The sequence below is a fragment of the Chlorella variabilis genome (assembly GCF_000147415.1).
Source record: "Chlorella variabilis unplaced genomic scaffold CHLNCscaffold_11, whole genome shotgun sequence".
Taxonomy (NCBI): Eukaryota; Viridiplantae; Chlorophyta; class Trebouxiophyceae; order Chlorellales; family Chlorellaceae; genus Chlorella; species Chlorella variabilis.
Genome location: NW_005435077.1, coordinates 93,979 through 107,409, shown reverse-complemented (window position 1 = coordinate 107,409; position 13,431 = coordinate 93,979). Strand labels below are relative to the sequence as shown.

At 65.8% G+C, this 13,431-nt stretch overlaps 4 protein-coding genes across 4 annotated transcripts; 1 reads left to right on the top strand and 3 right to left on the bottom strand.

Moving 5' to 3' along the window:
• Positions 1-2,043: 2,043 nt before the first annotated feature.
• On the bottom strand, positions 2,044-6,742 carry CHLNCDRAFT_57917 (hypothetical protein; the record flags this gene model as incomplete). The annotated part of the gene is made up of 12 exons (XM_005847166.1): positions 2,044-2,555; positions 2,599-2,747; positions 2,898-3,013; positions 3,152-3,360; positions 3,521-3,817; positions 3,917-4,314; positions 4,403-4,577; positions 4,716-4,850; positions 4,983-5,033; positions 5,383-5,533; positions 5,666-6,352; positions 6,447-6,742. 12 exons carry the CDS (start codon positions 6,740-6,742, stop codon positions 2,475-2,477), a joined length of 2,745 nt encoding a protein of 914 aa, XP_005847228.1. The 3' UTR covers positions 2,044-2,474.
• Positions 6,743-7,088: 346 nt separating this feature from the next.
• On the bottom strand, positions 7,089-8,222 carry CHLNCDRAFT_134179 (hypothetical protein; the record flags this gene model as incomplete). Its single annotated transcript, XM_005847165.1, has 5 exons — positions 7,089-7,349; positions 7,546-7,709; positions 7,832-7,887; positions 8,005-8,060; positions 8,211-8,222. The coding sequence occupies 5 exons, from the start codon at positions 8,220-8,222 to the stop codon at positions 7,089-7,091; spliced, it is 549 nt and encodes a 182-aa protein (XP_005847227.1).
• Positions 8,223-8,839: 617 nt separating this feature from the next.
• On the top strand, positions 8,840-10,451 carry CHLNCDRAFT_23545 (hypothetical protein; the record flags this gene model as incomplete). The annotated part of the gene is made up of 4 exons (XM_005847306.1): positions 8,840-9,148; positions 9,315-9,567; positions 9,668-9,814; positions 9,961-10,451. The coding sequence occupies 4 exons, from the start codon at positions 8,840-8,842 to the stop codon at positions 10,449-10,451; spliced, it is 1,200 nt and encodes a 399-aa protein (XP_005847368.1).
• Positions 10,452-11,710: 1,259 nt separating this feature from the next.
• Positions 11,711-13,177, bottom strand: CHLNCDRAFT_134176 (hypothetical protein; the record flags this gene model as incomplete). Its single annotated transcript, XM_005847164.1, has 5 exons — positions 11,711-11,917; positions 12,040-12,148; positions 12,317-12,645; positions 12,834-12,990; positions 13,125-13,177. The coding sequence occupies 5 exons, from the start codon at positions 13,175-13,177 to the stop codon at positions 11,711-11,713; spliced, it is 855 nt and encodes a 284-aa protein (XP_005847226.1).
• Positions 13,178-13,431: the final 254 nt, after the last annotated feature.

Here is a 13,431-nt window from a genome sequence, read left to right as displayed (position 1 = left end):
TCTGCCTGCCAGGCATTGCCCTCCACTGCCCGCTTCACCAGCTGGTCCAGGTAGGACTTGTAGCCCCGGGCCTGTGGCGAGGCAGGCAGGCGGACAGGCAGGCAAGCGGTTGGCCAGCGGTAGCGGTTGCGTGGCTTGCTGGAAAGGGCGGTGCATGCCGGCCAGTGTGTGCGTGGACAGCAGCACAGCGCATGCCAGCAGCTGGCAGTGGGCGGGCCGCCGTGGGGACAGACCATGAGGCGGGGGGCGCGCGCGTTGATGATGCGCAGCCGCTGCTCCTCCCACCCCCGGGTACCCTTCTCCACAGCCTGCACAGGGGTTTACAGCACTCGGCCAGCCCTGTGGCAGTGTGCAGAAGCGGCAGGGCCTGTGGTGCTGGCGCCGCACAGCGCCGCATCTGCCCCGCCGACCGCGTGCCACATGCCCACCTGCAGGCGCTTGACCAGGGTGTGGCAGTCGAGGCGGCAGCTGACGCAGACGCCACGCTCCAGCTTGAACAGGGCACGGCGGTAGGCGGAACCGTTGGACTTCAGCCCAAACCAGCCCTCGCACTGACCGCTGCACGACAGGTGGGGGCAGTGGCATGCATTCGATGTCTAGTGGGCGGCTCGCCGGAGGCGGAGCAAGCACTGTGCGTCCCCAGCTGGCACAGAGTTGACCTCCACCAGTGCAGGCTGCAACAGACCATACAGCCCATCCCACCTGCAGAACAGGTTGGTCATGCCATCCAGCACCGTGTCTGGCGGGTGCGCAGCTGTCGCCCCCGGCACCGGCTTGGCGCAGTTGATGCACAGTCGGGCACCACCGGGCAGGAAGGGCTGCTGGTACTGGCGCTCTGTGCCATAGCTGCAGGGTCAGCGGGGCAGGAGAATGCCAATTAACTGCCAGGGACCCATGCGCAGGCAACCACACAAAGTAACAACTAGAGCTCTCACAAGGGAACGGCATTCTTATCTGCCACCCACCACTGGGCTGCCACTCACCGCTTGAAAGCCACCTGCACGGGGCGCCACTCAGCGCCAGCAGGCAGCGCCAGGTCGCCACGCTCTGCCAGCACAAAGCGGTTGGTGGAGGTGCCCAGGCGGCCGGCGGCGGCGGCGGCCTTCTCAATCTCCTCCACAGCCTGCACCATGAGGGCACTAGGCCAGCTCTTGGGATTCAATTGCCCATGGTGCATGCCAAGCGACGGCTCGCAAGCGCCCGCCACCGATGCTCCTCCCCCACGAGTACCTCTTGCAGCGGCAGGCGCAGTATCTTGCCGTGCAGCCGGGACTGGTGCAGCCCGCGCAGCTCCCGCCACTCTGCCGAAAACTCCCGCGCCTCAGCCAGCATGGCCGCCAGCTGGGCAGCGCTGATGTGGCTGTCCAGGGCGAGCACGCCAATGCCGCTGACCACCACTGGCCGCCGCTGCTCCTCCTGCGTCTGTTGGAGCACCACAGGTGTGACCGCCGCCGCTCCCTGTACAACTGCATTGGGGGCTACAAGCGCCTGCTCCAGCTGGCCGGCGGCTGCCGTGGCTGGTGCGTCGTGCTGCCGTGTCTCGTCATCTGTGGCGCACGCGGCTGGCTGCCCTGCTGACAGCGGCGCTGAGCACTGCGGTTGATTCTGCTGCAGCAGCTGCTTCTTGCACTGGCCCACCGCCTGCAGCAGCTCCTCCAGGGGCGGCGAGTCGCCGACCAGCAGCGCCTCCATCGGCAGGCTGAGGCGCAGCGGCGCGGTGCCGTCGGGGGCGGCATGCAGGTGCACGCGGCTCGTGTTGCCGCTGACCTCAAACCAGACCTGCGGAGAAAGGCGGATTGCAGCAATGATGAACGCGAGCTGTTCAAGTGCTGATAGGATGCAAGCCTGAAGCTCACTGTGTGTGCGGCGTGGTTCCAGCCAGCCTACCTCAATGTTCTGCGACGGCTTGTCTGCCTTTGCATGGGCTGCCGGCTCAGGATGGCCCGCTGCCAGGAGCGCTGTCCCCAGGCCACCCAACGCCGCCCCAGCAGCTCCAGTGCCCAAAGTGGCCACCCGGCAGCCTCGCGAGGGCAACCGCCGCCCCGGCGCTGCAAGGCTGTCAGCAGCTGGTGCAGCGGTTGCGGCGGGCTGGGCAATGCCCGCCACCTCTGCACCGCCTGCACCGGCAACAGCCAAACTGGTGGCAGGCTGGCATTGACTGGTCCCTGGAACACCAGCTCCTGCTGCCACTGCTGCTCCCGGGGCGGCGATTGCCTGGTTCAAGGCAGCTGGCGCAGATGGCGTGACTTGGGCTGCCGCTCCCATGGCAGCCCGTGCTCCCGCAGCTGGGGCAGCAGCAGAGCCTGGCAGCGGCGACTCGCCAATTCGCGTGCCGCCCACAATCTCTCGCCTGCCGCCGGTGCTGCCCATTGCTGCCAAGCCGGCCTTTGCCGCCGCAGGCGTAATGCCTGCCTCTTCCGCATCGTGCACACATTCCACTACCAGCCCAGCCTGGGCTGCCTGGGCTGCCACAGCTACTGCCGCTGCACCGCCTTGCGCCCTGCTACTGCCCTCGCCATCCGGTTGCCCAGGCGGTGCCGCTGACACGCCGACGCCTGTAGCAGCTGGCAGGCACGCCCCGTCGTGCACGGCAGACACCCGCGCCAGGCTGCGGTTCAGGGCCTGCCAGCGGCGGTCGTCTGCGGTGCCCTTGGCGCACAGGAAGTAGACGTTGACGGGGTGGCGCTGGCCCTGGCGGTGGGCACGGTCCTCTGCCTGCCGCACATGCGCCACCTCATCCGGCAGCTCTGCGGCAGCGCACAGTCAGCGAGAGGCAGCAGTGGGGTTGGTATGCAGGGCACATGCCTCGCGGCATGCAGGGAGACCACCCCTGCTGGCCAGGCCGAGCCAGTGGGCCGGGTGGAGTGCCTAGGAGGTGGAGGCCAGCGCAGGCGCACCAGCAAACACCACTACGCTGGCGGCGCTAAAGTCCAGCCCCACGCCAGCGGCGGTGACCGACAGCAGCGCCACGCGGACGGCGGAGTCGGAGTGGAAGCGCCGCACCGCCTGCCGCCTGCACCAGGAGCGACCCGGGGTGGGGAGCACGGCCAGCCCACTGCGTGACACGAACGGTGGCGCTGCCTCACACTCATCTGACATGCGGAAGCCCAACCATGCTGCAATCCCCCTCCCTCCCACTGCACACACAGACCTGTCCTCTTGGTCGGTGCCGCCATCGATGCGCACATAGTTCACGGGCGCATACTGCTTGGCGCCCTCCAGCGCCGCTGCCAGCCGGTTCATCACAGTCTTGTGGTGAGCAAACACTAGGAACTTGGGGCCACCAGAGTCGCCGCTGGTGCTGGCGCAACCATCCCTGCTGGGGTCGCCGCCGCCAGCCGCATCCTCCTCGTCCTCAGCCTACAGGCCAGGCAGGCAGCCACGCAGCCGGGCGCAACAGAATAAGCCACTTGCTGACCCTGCAGTGCCTCCACATCACCAAGGGACGCGCCCACAGGATTATCAGGCACAGGCAACATCTTGCTTGTCCTTTGCCTGTGCTGCCGCGGCAGTAGCTCACCTTCTGGCCTGTGCCACCCTGCTGCCTCTGGCTCTTGCGTGCCCCCAGCGCCGTCATCAGCCAGTCGATGACGCTGGATGCCTTGGCCAGCCCGGTGCGGTGGGCGGCACTCATGGGCTTGGCGGACTGGCCGCCGCCATCCGCATCCTCTGCCCCCTCCTCCCCCTCGTCCTCGCTGGCTGAGCTGGCGCTGCCCTCGCTGTCATCTGCATGGCGTGTGGCCCCCTCTGCCAACTTGGGCCACTCGGAAGCGGCAGGCTTGGGCAGGCGGATCACCTGGCGGCGCTTGGGAGGCAGCTGCAACAGCCGGGCAGCGGCAGCAAGCAGGTCGGCGGCGGGCAAGGTGCCCGCTCAACTCCCCAGTCCCCTCCGCAACAGCTGGCAACGGAGGCGCACTGCATGGCTTTTGGCAGCCCGGCCCAGCGCCCCCATGCCACTTGCCTGCGACAGCACATCCTGCTTCAGCCGCCTCAGCATCACCTCCGCCTTGAGCATGTCGTGCAACTCGCCGCCCCGCGACAGCCCGCCAACGTCCCAGCGTGTGGTGCGCTCCCCGTTGTGCACCGTCAGCGCCACCTCACGCCGGTTGCAGTAGGCGGAGGCAAAGCAGATGCGGTTGGCGCCCAGCAGGCCAGGCGCCACAGCATCCACCTGGCGGAAGAGGTCAAAGGGGCGGCTCAGGCTGGGGGTGCCCGTCAGCAGGATGGCGCGCCTGGCCAGCTTGACCGCCGTGACCGTCGCCTCGGTGTGCAGCGCATCAGGTGGCTTGTTGGATGTGCGCAGCGTGTGGCTCTCTGCATGCGGTGCGGGGGCACGGTTGGCAGGCAGGCAGGCAAAACTCGGGACGGGGTCGGCGCTTGCGCTGCCCTGCAAGCCACTCACCATCCACAATCACCACTTTCCAGCGCTGGCTGGCCATACAGTTCTGGAGGTCGCGGCACGACGGGCGCCGGCCCGCGCGCATGCCGGCACCCTGCACCACCCTGTTCTTGCAGGCATCGCAGGTCAGGCGCTGCATCATTTCGTAGCTGGTGATGGTGACCAGCGGCAGTGCGCCCTGCAGGCAGGCGGGCAGGCACGGGCCAGCGAATGGTTGCTGATGGCAGCCTGCTGCATGCATGAAGCATCAGACAGCACCGGCGCATGGGACCATCCATGCCGCACGCTCGCATGCCCGGCCTCAGCTCCGGCTCACCCGCGCCACGCGGTCTTCCTTGCCCTCGACCAGGTGGATGCACGCTGGGCGCAGGTGAGGCAGCCACTTCTCCAACTCCTCCGCCCACACAAGGCGCAGGCTGGCGGGCACAATGACCAGCAGGGGCCACTCCTCCTGTGAAGACGACAGTTGATGCGGCCAGGTGGGAGGGTAAGGGAATCATGATGTGGTGGGCAGTAGGTAGACAAGGCACGCCACCAGAAGGTCGACAGCGGCTGACCACGCCTCTGTCAGTTGGCAGCCCACCTGGAAGCAGCTGGCCAGCGCAATGGCCTGCACCGTTTTCCCGACGCCCATCTGGCAGGGTCAGCGGCGGCAGGTCAGCGGCGGCAGGTCAGCGGCAGCGGAGGTCACCACGCACGTAGCAGGCGCAGCACGTAGCAGGCGCACAGGCTCAGCAGGCTGCTGTCGTGTTGTCGCAAACAAGCGACAATGCATTGTCGCTTGTTTGCGACAACAGGCACCAGCACCAAGCACCAGCACCAAGCACCAGCACCAAGCAAGCAGGCAGCTGCAAGTAGGCAAGCAGCAGCAAGCAGCACGTAGAGCAAGTAGAGCAGCAGGCAAAACAAGCAGCAGACAAACACAGCATGCCAGCGTGTCAGTAAGTGGGCGAGGCATCCAAAGAGAGGGAGCTTGCACCAACCTCGTCGGCTATGAGGCAGCGGCCGGCGCGTGCCAACCCAAACAGCACGCCCTCGCGCTGGAAGGGCAGCAGCGCAGCCTCCAGGAAGGCAGGCATGCGGGCATACAGCGCCCGCACCTCGGCAGGCGGTGGCGGTACGCGCCACGCGCCCCTGCAGGGAGGCAGGCCAGTCAGGGGCGGTCTGAATGGGAGGAGGCTGCACCACGGCTCCATTGCTTTGGTGGAGTGTACCAGGCGGCGCGCTGAGCATGCCAATGTTCACTGCGCTCTCGCGCACCCCCACCTGGCAGCTCTAAGGGTGGGGATCGGAATCATGCCTGCATTGGGCAGCAGTGTGACGCCCGACTTGCGGCCAAACTGCACCAGTGTGCTGCTCAACCTCTCATACTCGGACAGCGGGAACACCACAGGCCACAGGCTGGGCGGGCTTGCAGAGGCAGCCGCCATGGGCGCAGGTGGTGGCTGTGCCGGCGCTGCCTCCTGTGCTGCAGCTGATGCGCTCTGGCTGGTGGCCGCCACTGAGCTGCTGGCTGGTACACCAGGAGGCACTGCCGGCAGCCCCAATACCACTTGCGCCGCGGCTGTTGTGGCCTGAGCAGCCTGGGCCTGCACATGTGGGGCTGCTGATGCCGTCACTGCCGCGGGTGGGCACACCGAGGCCTCCTCAGGCCCTGGCACTGTCGCCAGCACGGCCAGAGCCCGCCTCATGTCCACACCAGCCGCTCTCAGCACCACCGCCACCCCGCCGCAAAAACGAATCGCATCCTCTGCGCCCAGCATCGCCGCCACCTCGATTGCGCCGCGGTGCCTGTCCAGCACGATGCACAACTCGGGAGACAGCTTTCTGGGAGGCGGATACTCGCGATAGGCGCAAGAAACGTTGGAGCAGGCCCAGAAGGACAAACCGACTGCTGCCAAGTTGACCAGCTGCACCGTGCCGCCACATCCCCGGCCATAAACGCCAGGGCACCTGCATGCGTCAGGTCGGCGGCCGGGTAAATGGCTGCGCACAATGCAGAAGGAGCAGGGAGTCGCACTATACTGAGCCAGCAGCCGAGCCGCACCTGTCATGCATGGGTCGTAGCAGCGGCGGCGGGAGCTTGGCAAAGTGGCGGGTGCGGTGGCACAGGTCTTGGGCGGTGAGCGGCGGGCGTGCGGCGGACCCATTCAGCTGCTGCGGCGCGGCTGCAGGGCCTGCTGCGGCGGGGGGAGGCCCCTGCGGTCTTGCCTCTGCACTGGCTGTCGTGTGCTGTTGCTGCTCCGGCGGCTTGTGCTGCTGCCGTGACGCAAGCGCGTTCGCTTCCAATAAGGCCAGGGCGTCCAGGTCCCACTCCTCCTCGCCCTCGTCATCCCAAGACATTCTCGCTGCCACGCTACCTGAACGCTTCTACATCGCCTATTTAGCCACCACCAGGCTGGTCGTGGTGAAGAGAGGACAACGCACATTCAATCGAGGTCTTGGTGCGACGAGCACACCAGTGAAATGCCCCGCTGGCGCCATTGGGCGCCGGCGCTAGCCCGGCAAAACGCGCCATTATGCTACATGAATTACATTCTCGCTCGGCAGTCAGCCCACAAAACGTCAATTCGCGAGTCAAAAATGGTGTCATGGAAACAATCATAGTTTAACTGCATGCTCAGCGGCAACAAAATGCGGCGGGCGGGGGCTGGCAACGCGGCAATGCTCCCGTCGTGTTTGTTCGGTTTCACGCCACGCTGAGCAGCTCCACACGCAGGTCGAAGCTGGGGCAATCTGGGGGGATCTCCTGCTCGCCCTGGCTGCCATATCCTAGCTCGGCAGGCACCAGGAGGCTGCGCTTGCCTCCCACCCGCATGCCCACCACCGCCATCGACAGCGCCAGCGGCGGCTTGGGGCCGCCGCCTCCCGCATACAGCCCACCCGCGCTCTCCACCATGCGCCGTGCCGATTCGCCTGTCAGCGGCTGTCCCGCGATGAACTCAAATGGCTGCATGGCCAAGGCACAGACAGAAGGGCCAAGCCACGTTCAATGCTGTTAAAGGCAATATGTCTGGCAGGCAGTCTTGACCACCAGCAGCCAGCAGATTTGGCTGGCCCACCATGAAATGCACATACCCATGCCAGCAGCACAGCCTGGCAGCTTGCAGGCTGCCCTCAACCATCGCAAGCTGCATCCCATTCACCTCTGCCACTGTCCGGTTGCCGCCCAGCACTCTTGCCGTCCGCGTGGACACCACGCTGAGCCCGCGGTACTTGCAGTCAAAGTGCACCATCACACGGCTGCCCTCTTGGATCAGCGCACCGCTGCCCTCCGCCAGGTCATAGTATCGCAGCCGGGGCTCCACGGCTGCAACGCATGGCCGTCGGTACGGCATTGGGGGCACGTGTCGGATGCAGGAGCTGCAATGCCCGAACTGAGGCGGCACAGCTTCCAGGACCAGACCAGCAACAGCACATGCGTCTGCGCACCTAGCTCAACATAGTCCTCGGGAGGGATGCTCTTCTTTTTCAGCTCCTTCTTGAAGCTGCATGCTTGGGCCGTGCGAGGCAGGGCAGGAGCGGCGGACCGTAAGGTGGGAGAGCTACTCCTCTCAAGACTGCCGACTGCCAGCATGTGCAGTTCGATCCAGGTATTGACTCACCCTAGGGCGTGTGCAGCCGAGGGCTGGGCCGCCAGAACGGCGGCCAGCACTGCTGCCTGCAGTTGGCGGCGAGAGAGCTGCGGCGTGGCGGGTCGTGCGCCGGCGGCACCCTGTCCTGCTGCATCCGCCACCACGCCACGGCGCTGTGCTCGCGTCCTGCACGTCCGGCCTGCTATTTGATTGGTGGCCTGGAAGGTCAGCCGCACTGGAGTGGCCATAGCGGGCGACAACAATTGCTGCCTGGCGTATCCCTGGGCTTGTCCCTGCTCCCACCGATGGCAATGGGAGTCAAGGAGACGGAGGTTTGTGGTCGAGGATGACAATTCTGGTCAGAATGCAAGCACCACGCTGTCTCCAGCTGGACACTCCTTGGATCTGTCTTCTTCTGCAAGCACCACCGAGTAGAGCCCCCCACCGCAGTGCGGCTGCCAGTTGGCTAGTGCCGCCTTTGGGTTGCTCCCTCAGGCGACCCCTTGGACATTTGCACCGGTGCACCCTGCAAAGACCCTGCAAAGCCTGCCTTCCTGGGTGGATCCACCCCCCTACACATCCGCAGCAGCTGAGGCGGGGTCCAGCGATGCGCAGGCACGTAGCCCAGTTCTGCAGGCAGGCCCTGGCAGAGGCGCAGGGGTGCGCTTGCAGGGGGGGCAGCACGTCGGGGAGATCGGAGCTGACGTCCTGGGCGTCCTCGGCAGGCCGCCAGCGCTGGCTGTCCGAGAGCGCCCATGCCGCGACACTGGCGGCAGGCGGCAGCGGCGCAGCAGCAGCCTCCGCGGCGGCGGCGGCAGTGGGCGGGCGACGAGGGCCGCCCTCGGGGCTGCGCCGCCTGAAGCTCATGCTGCAGAACTACAAGCAGCTGTCCAAGATGCGACTCAGCCTGCTGGTGGTGTCGACTGCGGCGGCGGGCTATGCGGCGGGCAGCAAGGAGCGCATCGACTGGGCGGGGCTGGGCTGGACCTGCCTGGGCACCATGATGGCCTCCTCCTCAGCCAACGCCCTCAACCAGGTGTATGAGCGGGTGAACGACGGCCTGATGAAGCGCACCATGAACAGGCCGCTGCCCACGGGCAGGATGAGCGTGCGGCATGCGCTGGCCTTTGCGGCACTGGCGGGCGCCGGCGGCGTGTGGCTGCTAGCTGACAAGGTGCGGGGGCACCGGCTGGCTGGGAGGTGCAGGTGCCGGCACAGATCGATCCCTGGACTTGCCTGGTTTGGGCCGAGCGAGTGTGCGGCGATTGTGGTGCTTCTCCCAGCCTGCAGTCGCACGTGCCCCGATCCTCCTGCCTGCCCGCCCTCCTGCCTCTTCGCAGACCAACCTGACCACCGCAGCGCTGGGGGCGGCCAACATCGCGCTGTACGCAGGCGTGTACACTCCTCTGAAGCAGATCAGCATCGCCAACACCTGGGTGGGGGCCATCGTGGGCGCGGTGCCGCCCCTCATGGGCTGGGCGGCAGCCACTGGCGGGCTGGATGCCGGTGCAGCCATCCTTGGCGCCGGGCTCTACTTCTGGCAGATGCCTCACTTCATGGCGCTGGCCTGGATGTGCAAGGCGGACTATGCAGGTGTGTACAATGGGCAAGCAGGCTGCCGGGCATCATTGACGAATGAGTGTGATGGCAGTACCAGCTAACTGTCCCTGCTGCTGCCCTTCCGCCCCTGCAGCTGGCGGCTACCGCATGCTGTCGCTGATTGATGCCACGGGGCGGCGCACCGCAGCATGCGCGCTGCGCAACTGCATCTACCTCTTCCCGCTTGGGGCCCTGGCCACCTGGCTGGGCATCACCTCTCCCTACTTTGCCTACGAGTCAGGTGGGTGGGCTGCGGCTTGCTGCCACCCTTCCCTTACCCAGGTCTCAGTATAAGCTGTGAACTGCCTGGGAAGATGCGCTAGCCATGCCTGCTAGTGTCTATCCTCACCCCACTCTGCCGTGGCCCGTCTGCCTGCCCACGCGCAGCCTTCATCACTGGCGGCATGATGCTGACGGCGGCCAAGTTTTACGGCTCCCCCAGCAACGCCAACGCCCGCCTGCTCTTCCGCGCCTCCCTGCTGCACCTGCCCCTCTTCATGGCCGCCTTCCTGCTGCACCGCGTGCCCAACACAAACGAAGACAAGGCGGGGCTGCTGATGCTCAATGCACGGCGCCTGGGCCTGGGGCAGCCGCTGGGCCCGGAGGACCTGCAGCGCTCCTCGCCAGCTGGCCCGGCCGACAGTTTGCAGCGGCAGGAGGCGGAGGATGACGACGAATCGCTGGGGCAGCAGACGATTGCCGGGCTGGCGCGTGTGCGCCTGTCCTTCCTGCCGCTGCCCTTTGTGGGGGTCCTTCCTGCAGTTCAGCTGAGCTGCCCCTCCAAGGCGAGCTGCGAGGAGGCAGGTGGGGAAGCAGAGGGGCAGCAGCAGCAGCAGGATGGAGATGGGAAGGGGGCAAAGGCAGCTGGCAAAGAATGAGTGCCAAGGGTCAGCTGCTGACACCCACCAATTGGACCAGTTTTGCAGCTTTTTGCTATCTAACCGCGATCAATGTATACCTTGTTGCCCTCTTTTCCTCAACTGTTTTTTTAGCATGTATCATCTCCCAATTTGATTCTGCCCATAACAGCACCAGCCACAGGAAAACAGATCATCACTAAGAGGCTGGGGGTGGGGATGATGTGGCCAGCCGCCTACATGAAGAGCGCATCCCCTACAGCAGAAAGAGGTAGTAGCCGGTGTCATCGGCTGCAAACAGCAGAAAAGATTCGGCCAAGCAGGTGTCGGGATGCCTGGATTGATCTCAGCTGTGCCCGGCTGCTAGCATCCACTGCTCAAATACATAGGTCGAAGCTGCCGATGCTGGTAGGGAATGAGGAGTCGGGGTCCATGGAGACTGCAAAGGGCCGGTGCAAGCAAGGCCATTTGTGGCGAAGCCTCAGGGGAAGGGAGGGGGAGGGCCTTCGAGTCACCTGAGTCTGCTGTGAAGTTGAAGAAACTGGACGTGGAGGCGCTGCCAGAGCAGTCGCCACTGCTGTATGCCTCCAACTGCGCAAGGCGGCAGCAGGGCGGCCTAGTTATCGAGCAACAACCCGCCTTGGTGCGGCAGCGGTAGGCAGAACCGACGGAGCAACGACGGCGCTGCGGCACCCACGTTCACGACCCCGTCCACATTGCCACTCTGAACCAGCACCAGCAGTGGAGGTTCCGAGGTGTCGGTGATCAGTTGGTAGCTTTGCTACAAGAGGAACAGATGCTGGTCGGGGTTCCGTCAATCTGCCGCCTCCATGGGCCGCTGCCAAACCCTGCTTCCAACCTCACCAGCTCACCGGCAGGACGCCACATGAGGTGCAGGAGCCAGGGTCAGGAAGGGGGATAGGGTCCGTGATGATGGAGCTGCCGTTTTGCAGCTGTAGGCTGACCTGGGCCTGGGCGCCCTGGGCGGCGGCTTGCCCAGCAGCAGCCAGCAGCAGGGGGAGCAGCAGGACCGGTCGCAGCATGGTGGTACCCAGGTGAGAAAATTCAAACTTTGCAAAATGCAGTTGGCATGCCTGGTGTCATCCGACAGCATCAGCACGCTGACAGTGCCAGCTCCTCCTGGCCATCTCCACACCTGCCCGTCTGCTTGTCGTCCCGTGTGCTCTCTTCAACCCGTTCCTGTCTGGCTGCCTGCCTCTGTACGTGCACTGGTTTACACCAGCTGCCCAGGGCCAACCAAAGGGTCACAGCGTGTGGGGTCAGAGGAGCGGCAGCTGCATGGTGCCAAGCTTGTCGGCAAGCGCCAGGTGCGCCTGGATGAGCTTGGAGAGGAACAGGACGAGCGTGCAGTCGTTCTGCTGGTCCGTTAGCATGCGCTCAAACTCCTCCCGCCCAAAGTGCGGCACCGCCGCCACCGTCTCTGCCAAGTATCGCCCAATTGCGGTGTTGCCCTTCCGCTTGCCCGCCTACGCACACAGAGGGCAGCAGAGGCACAGCAGAGTGAAAAGTGATCGGCAGCTGAGTTATAGTCGGCAGCGCCAATCAGTGGGGCAGGCGGCTCCAGGCAGGCCCCCTTCAGGGCGCTCACCACCACCGCATCCACATAGTCCTGCGCTTGTTGCAAGCTCTGCTGCAGCCGCTCAAACGAGTCCGCCAGCCCCTCCATGTCGCCCGGAAGCTTCTCCTGCAGCTCAGTGCTGCAGCAGGGAAGCAGCGGCCGGGCATAGCGCTCAGCAGCTGGCAACCTCATGGCCGGCGCAGCCAAGGCACACACTTGAGTGCTGGCTGCGCAACTCCACCGGCTGGCAGACGAGCAGGCACATGCGCACGTCTGCCAACGCCTTCCCGCCACCCCAGGCACCCACCTGAGCAGGTCCACGCCCACGCGCTCCGCCTCGGTGCTGCGCACTTCGCAGTCCACCTCTGAGAACTCGCGCGCCAGCTCTCGCCCACCGATGGACAGCGCGCACGACACAAACGCCCGCACGCTCATGGTGCCGCCCTGCCCGCTCGTGTCCAGCGCCAGGTGCACCGGGTTGGGGCACTCGTTGCCGTAGAAGGAATGGATGAGGGCGTCGCGGGAGCGGGAGGCGTCGGGGTCGCCGGTGGAGAACCAGCCCACAATCTGCTCCCGCGAGTTGACGCGGTGCTGCAGGGCCGCCATGGTGTGGTGGTGCTGCACATCCAGCGCCACCTGCGCCACGCCAAGGGCACAGGGGAGGGCAGGAAGCCCGGCCAGCAGCCGCGGATCAGCCAGGGCACACACCGTGCTGCTACCGCAGCAGCTGGACCCAACATGGTGCGTCTGCGGCTGCATCCAAGGCATGCTGATGCTGCTGTTGGGCGCGGCACGACCGCCCCGAAAACCTTCCACATCCGCACCTGGTCATGGCTCTCGCTGTGCGGCACAGCATAGCAGTTCTTCACCTCCACCACGCCATCGGCAATTGTGCCCAGCAGCGTGCCAATCACGCGCTCCTGCTCCTCCTTGCGCCGCAGAAAGGCATCGGTGATGGTGAAGAGCACCACCGGATGCACCCTGCAGGTAGCGGTACCCAGGCATTTAGGCATGGGAGCGGTCAGCGAAGCAGCGCGCCCAAGAGGGCAGTGGCGATGCTATCACTGCCGACGCAAACTCTCTGGCAACCTGGCTGGCGTGTGCACTGTGCGCACCTCACGCTGTTCTCTGTGGGCCCCACAGCCAGGGTGAGAGGCGTGGGCGCCATCTGCCGCAGCTGATCGACCAAACTGGCTGCAAGTGGTGGCAGCGGGCTGGGCTCCACACTGCAGCAGCAGGGAAGCGCCGGTGGGCTGCTGGCGCAAAGGCATTTTGCTGCCTGCAGATGATGGTCGGCTCAGCGCCAGGCGCCACCCACCGCCTCTGCTGGCGGCAGTGTGCCATGCATTGAGCGGCCATCTCGGCGGCATCGCCACCCTGCCCGCCCGGACTGCTGTTGCCCAGGCCGTGTGCGGGGCCTCA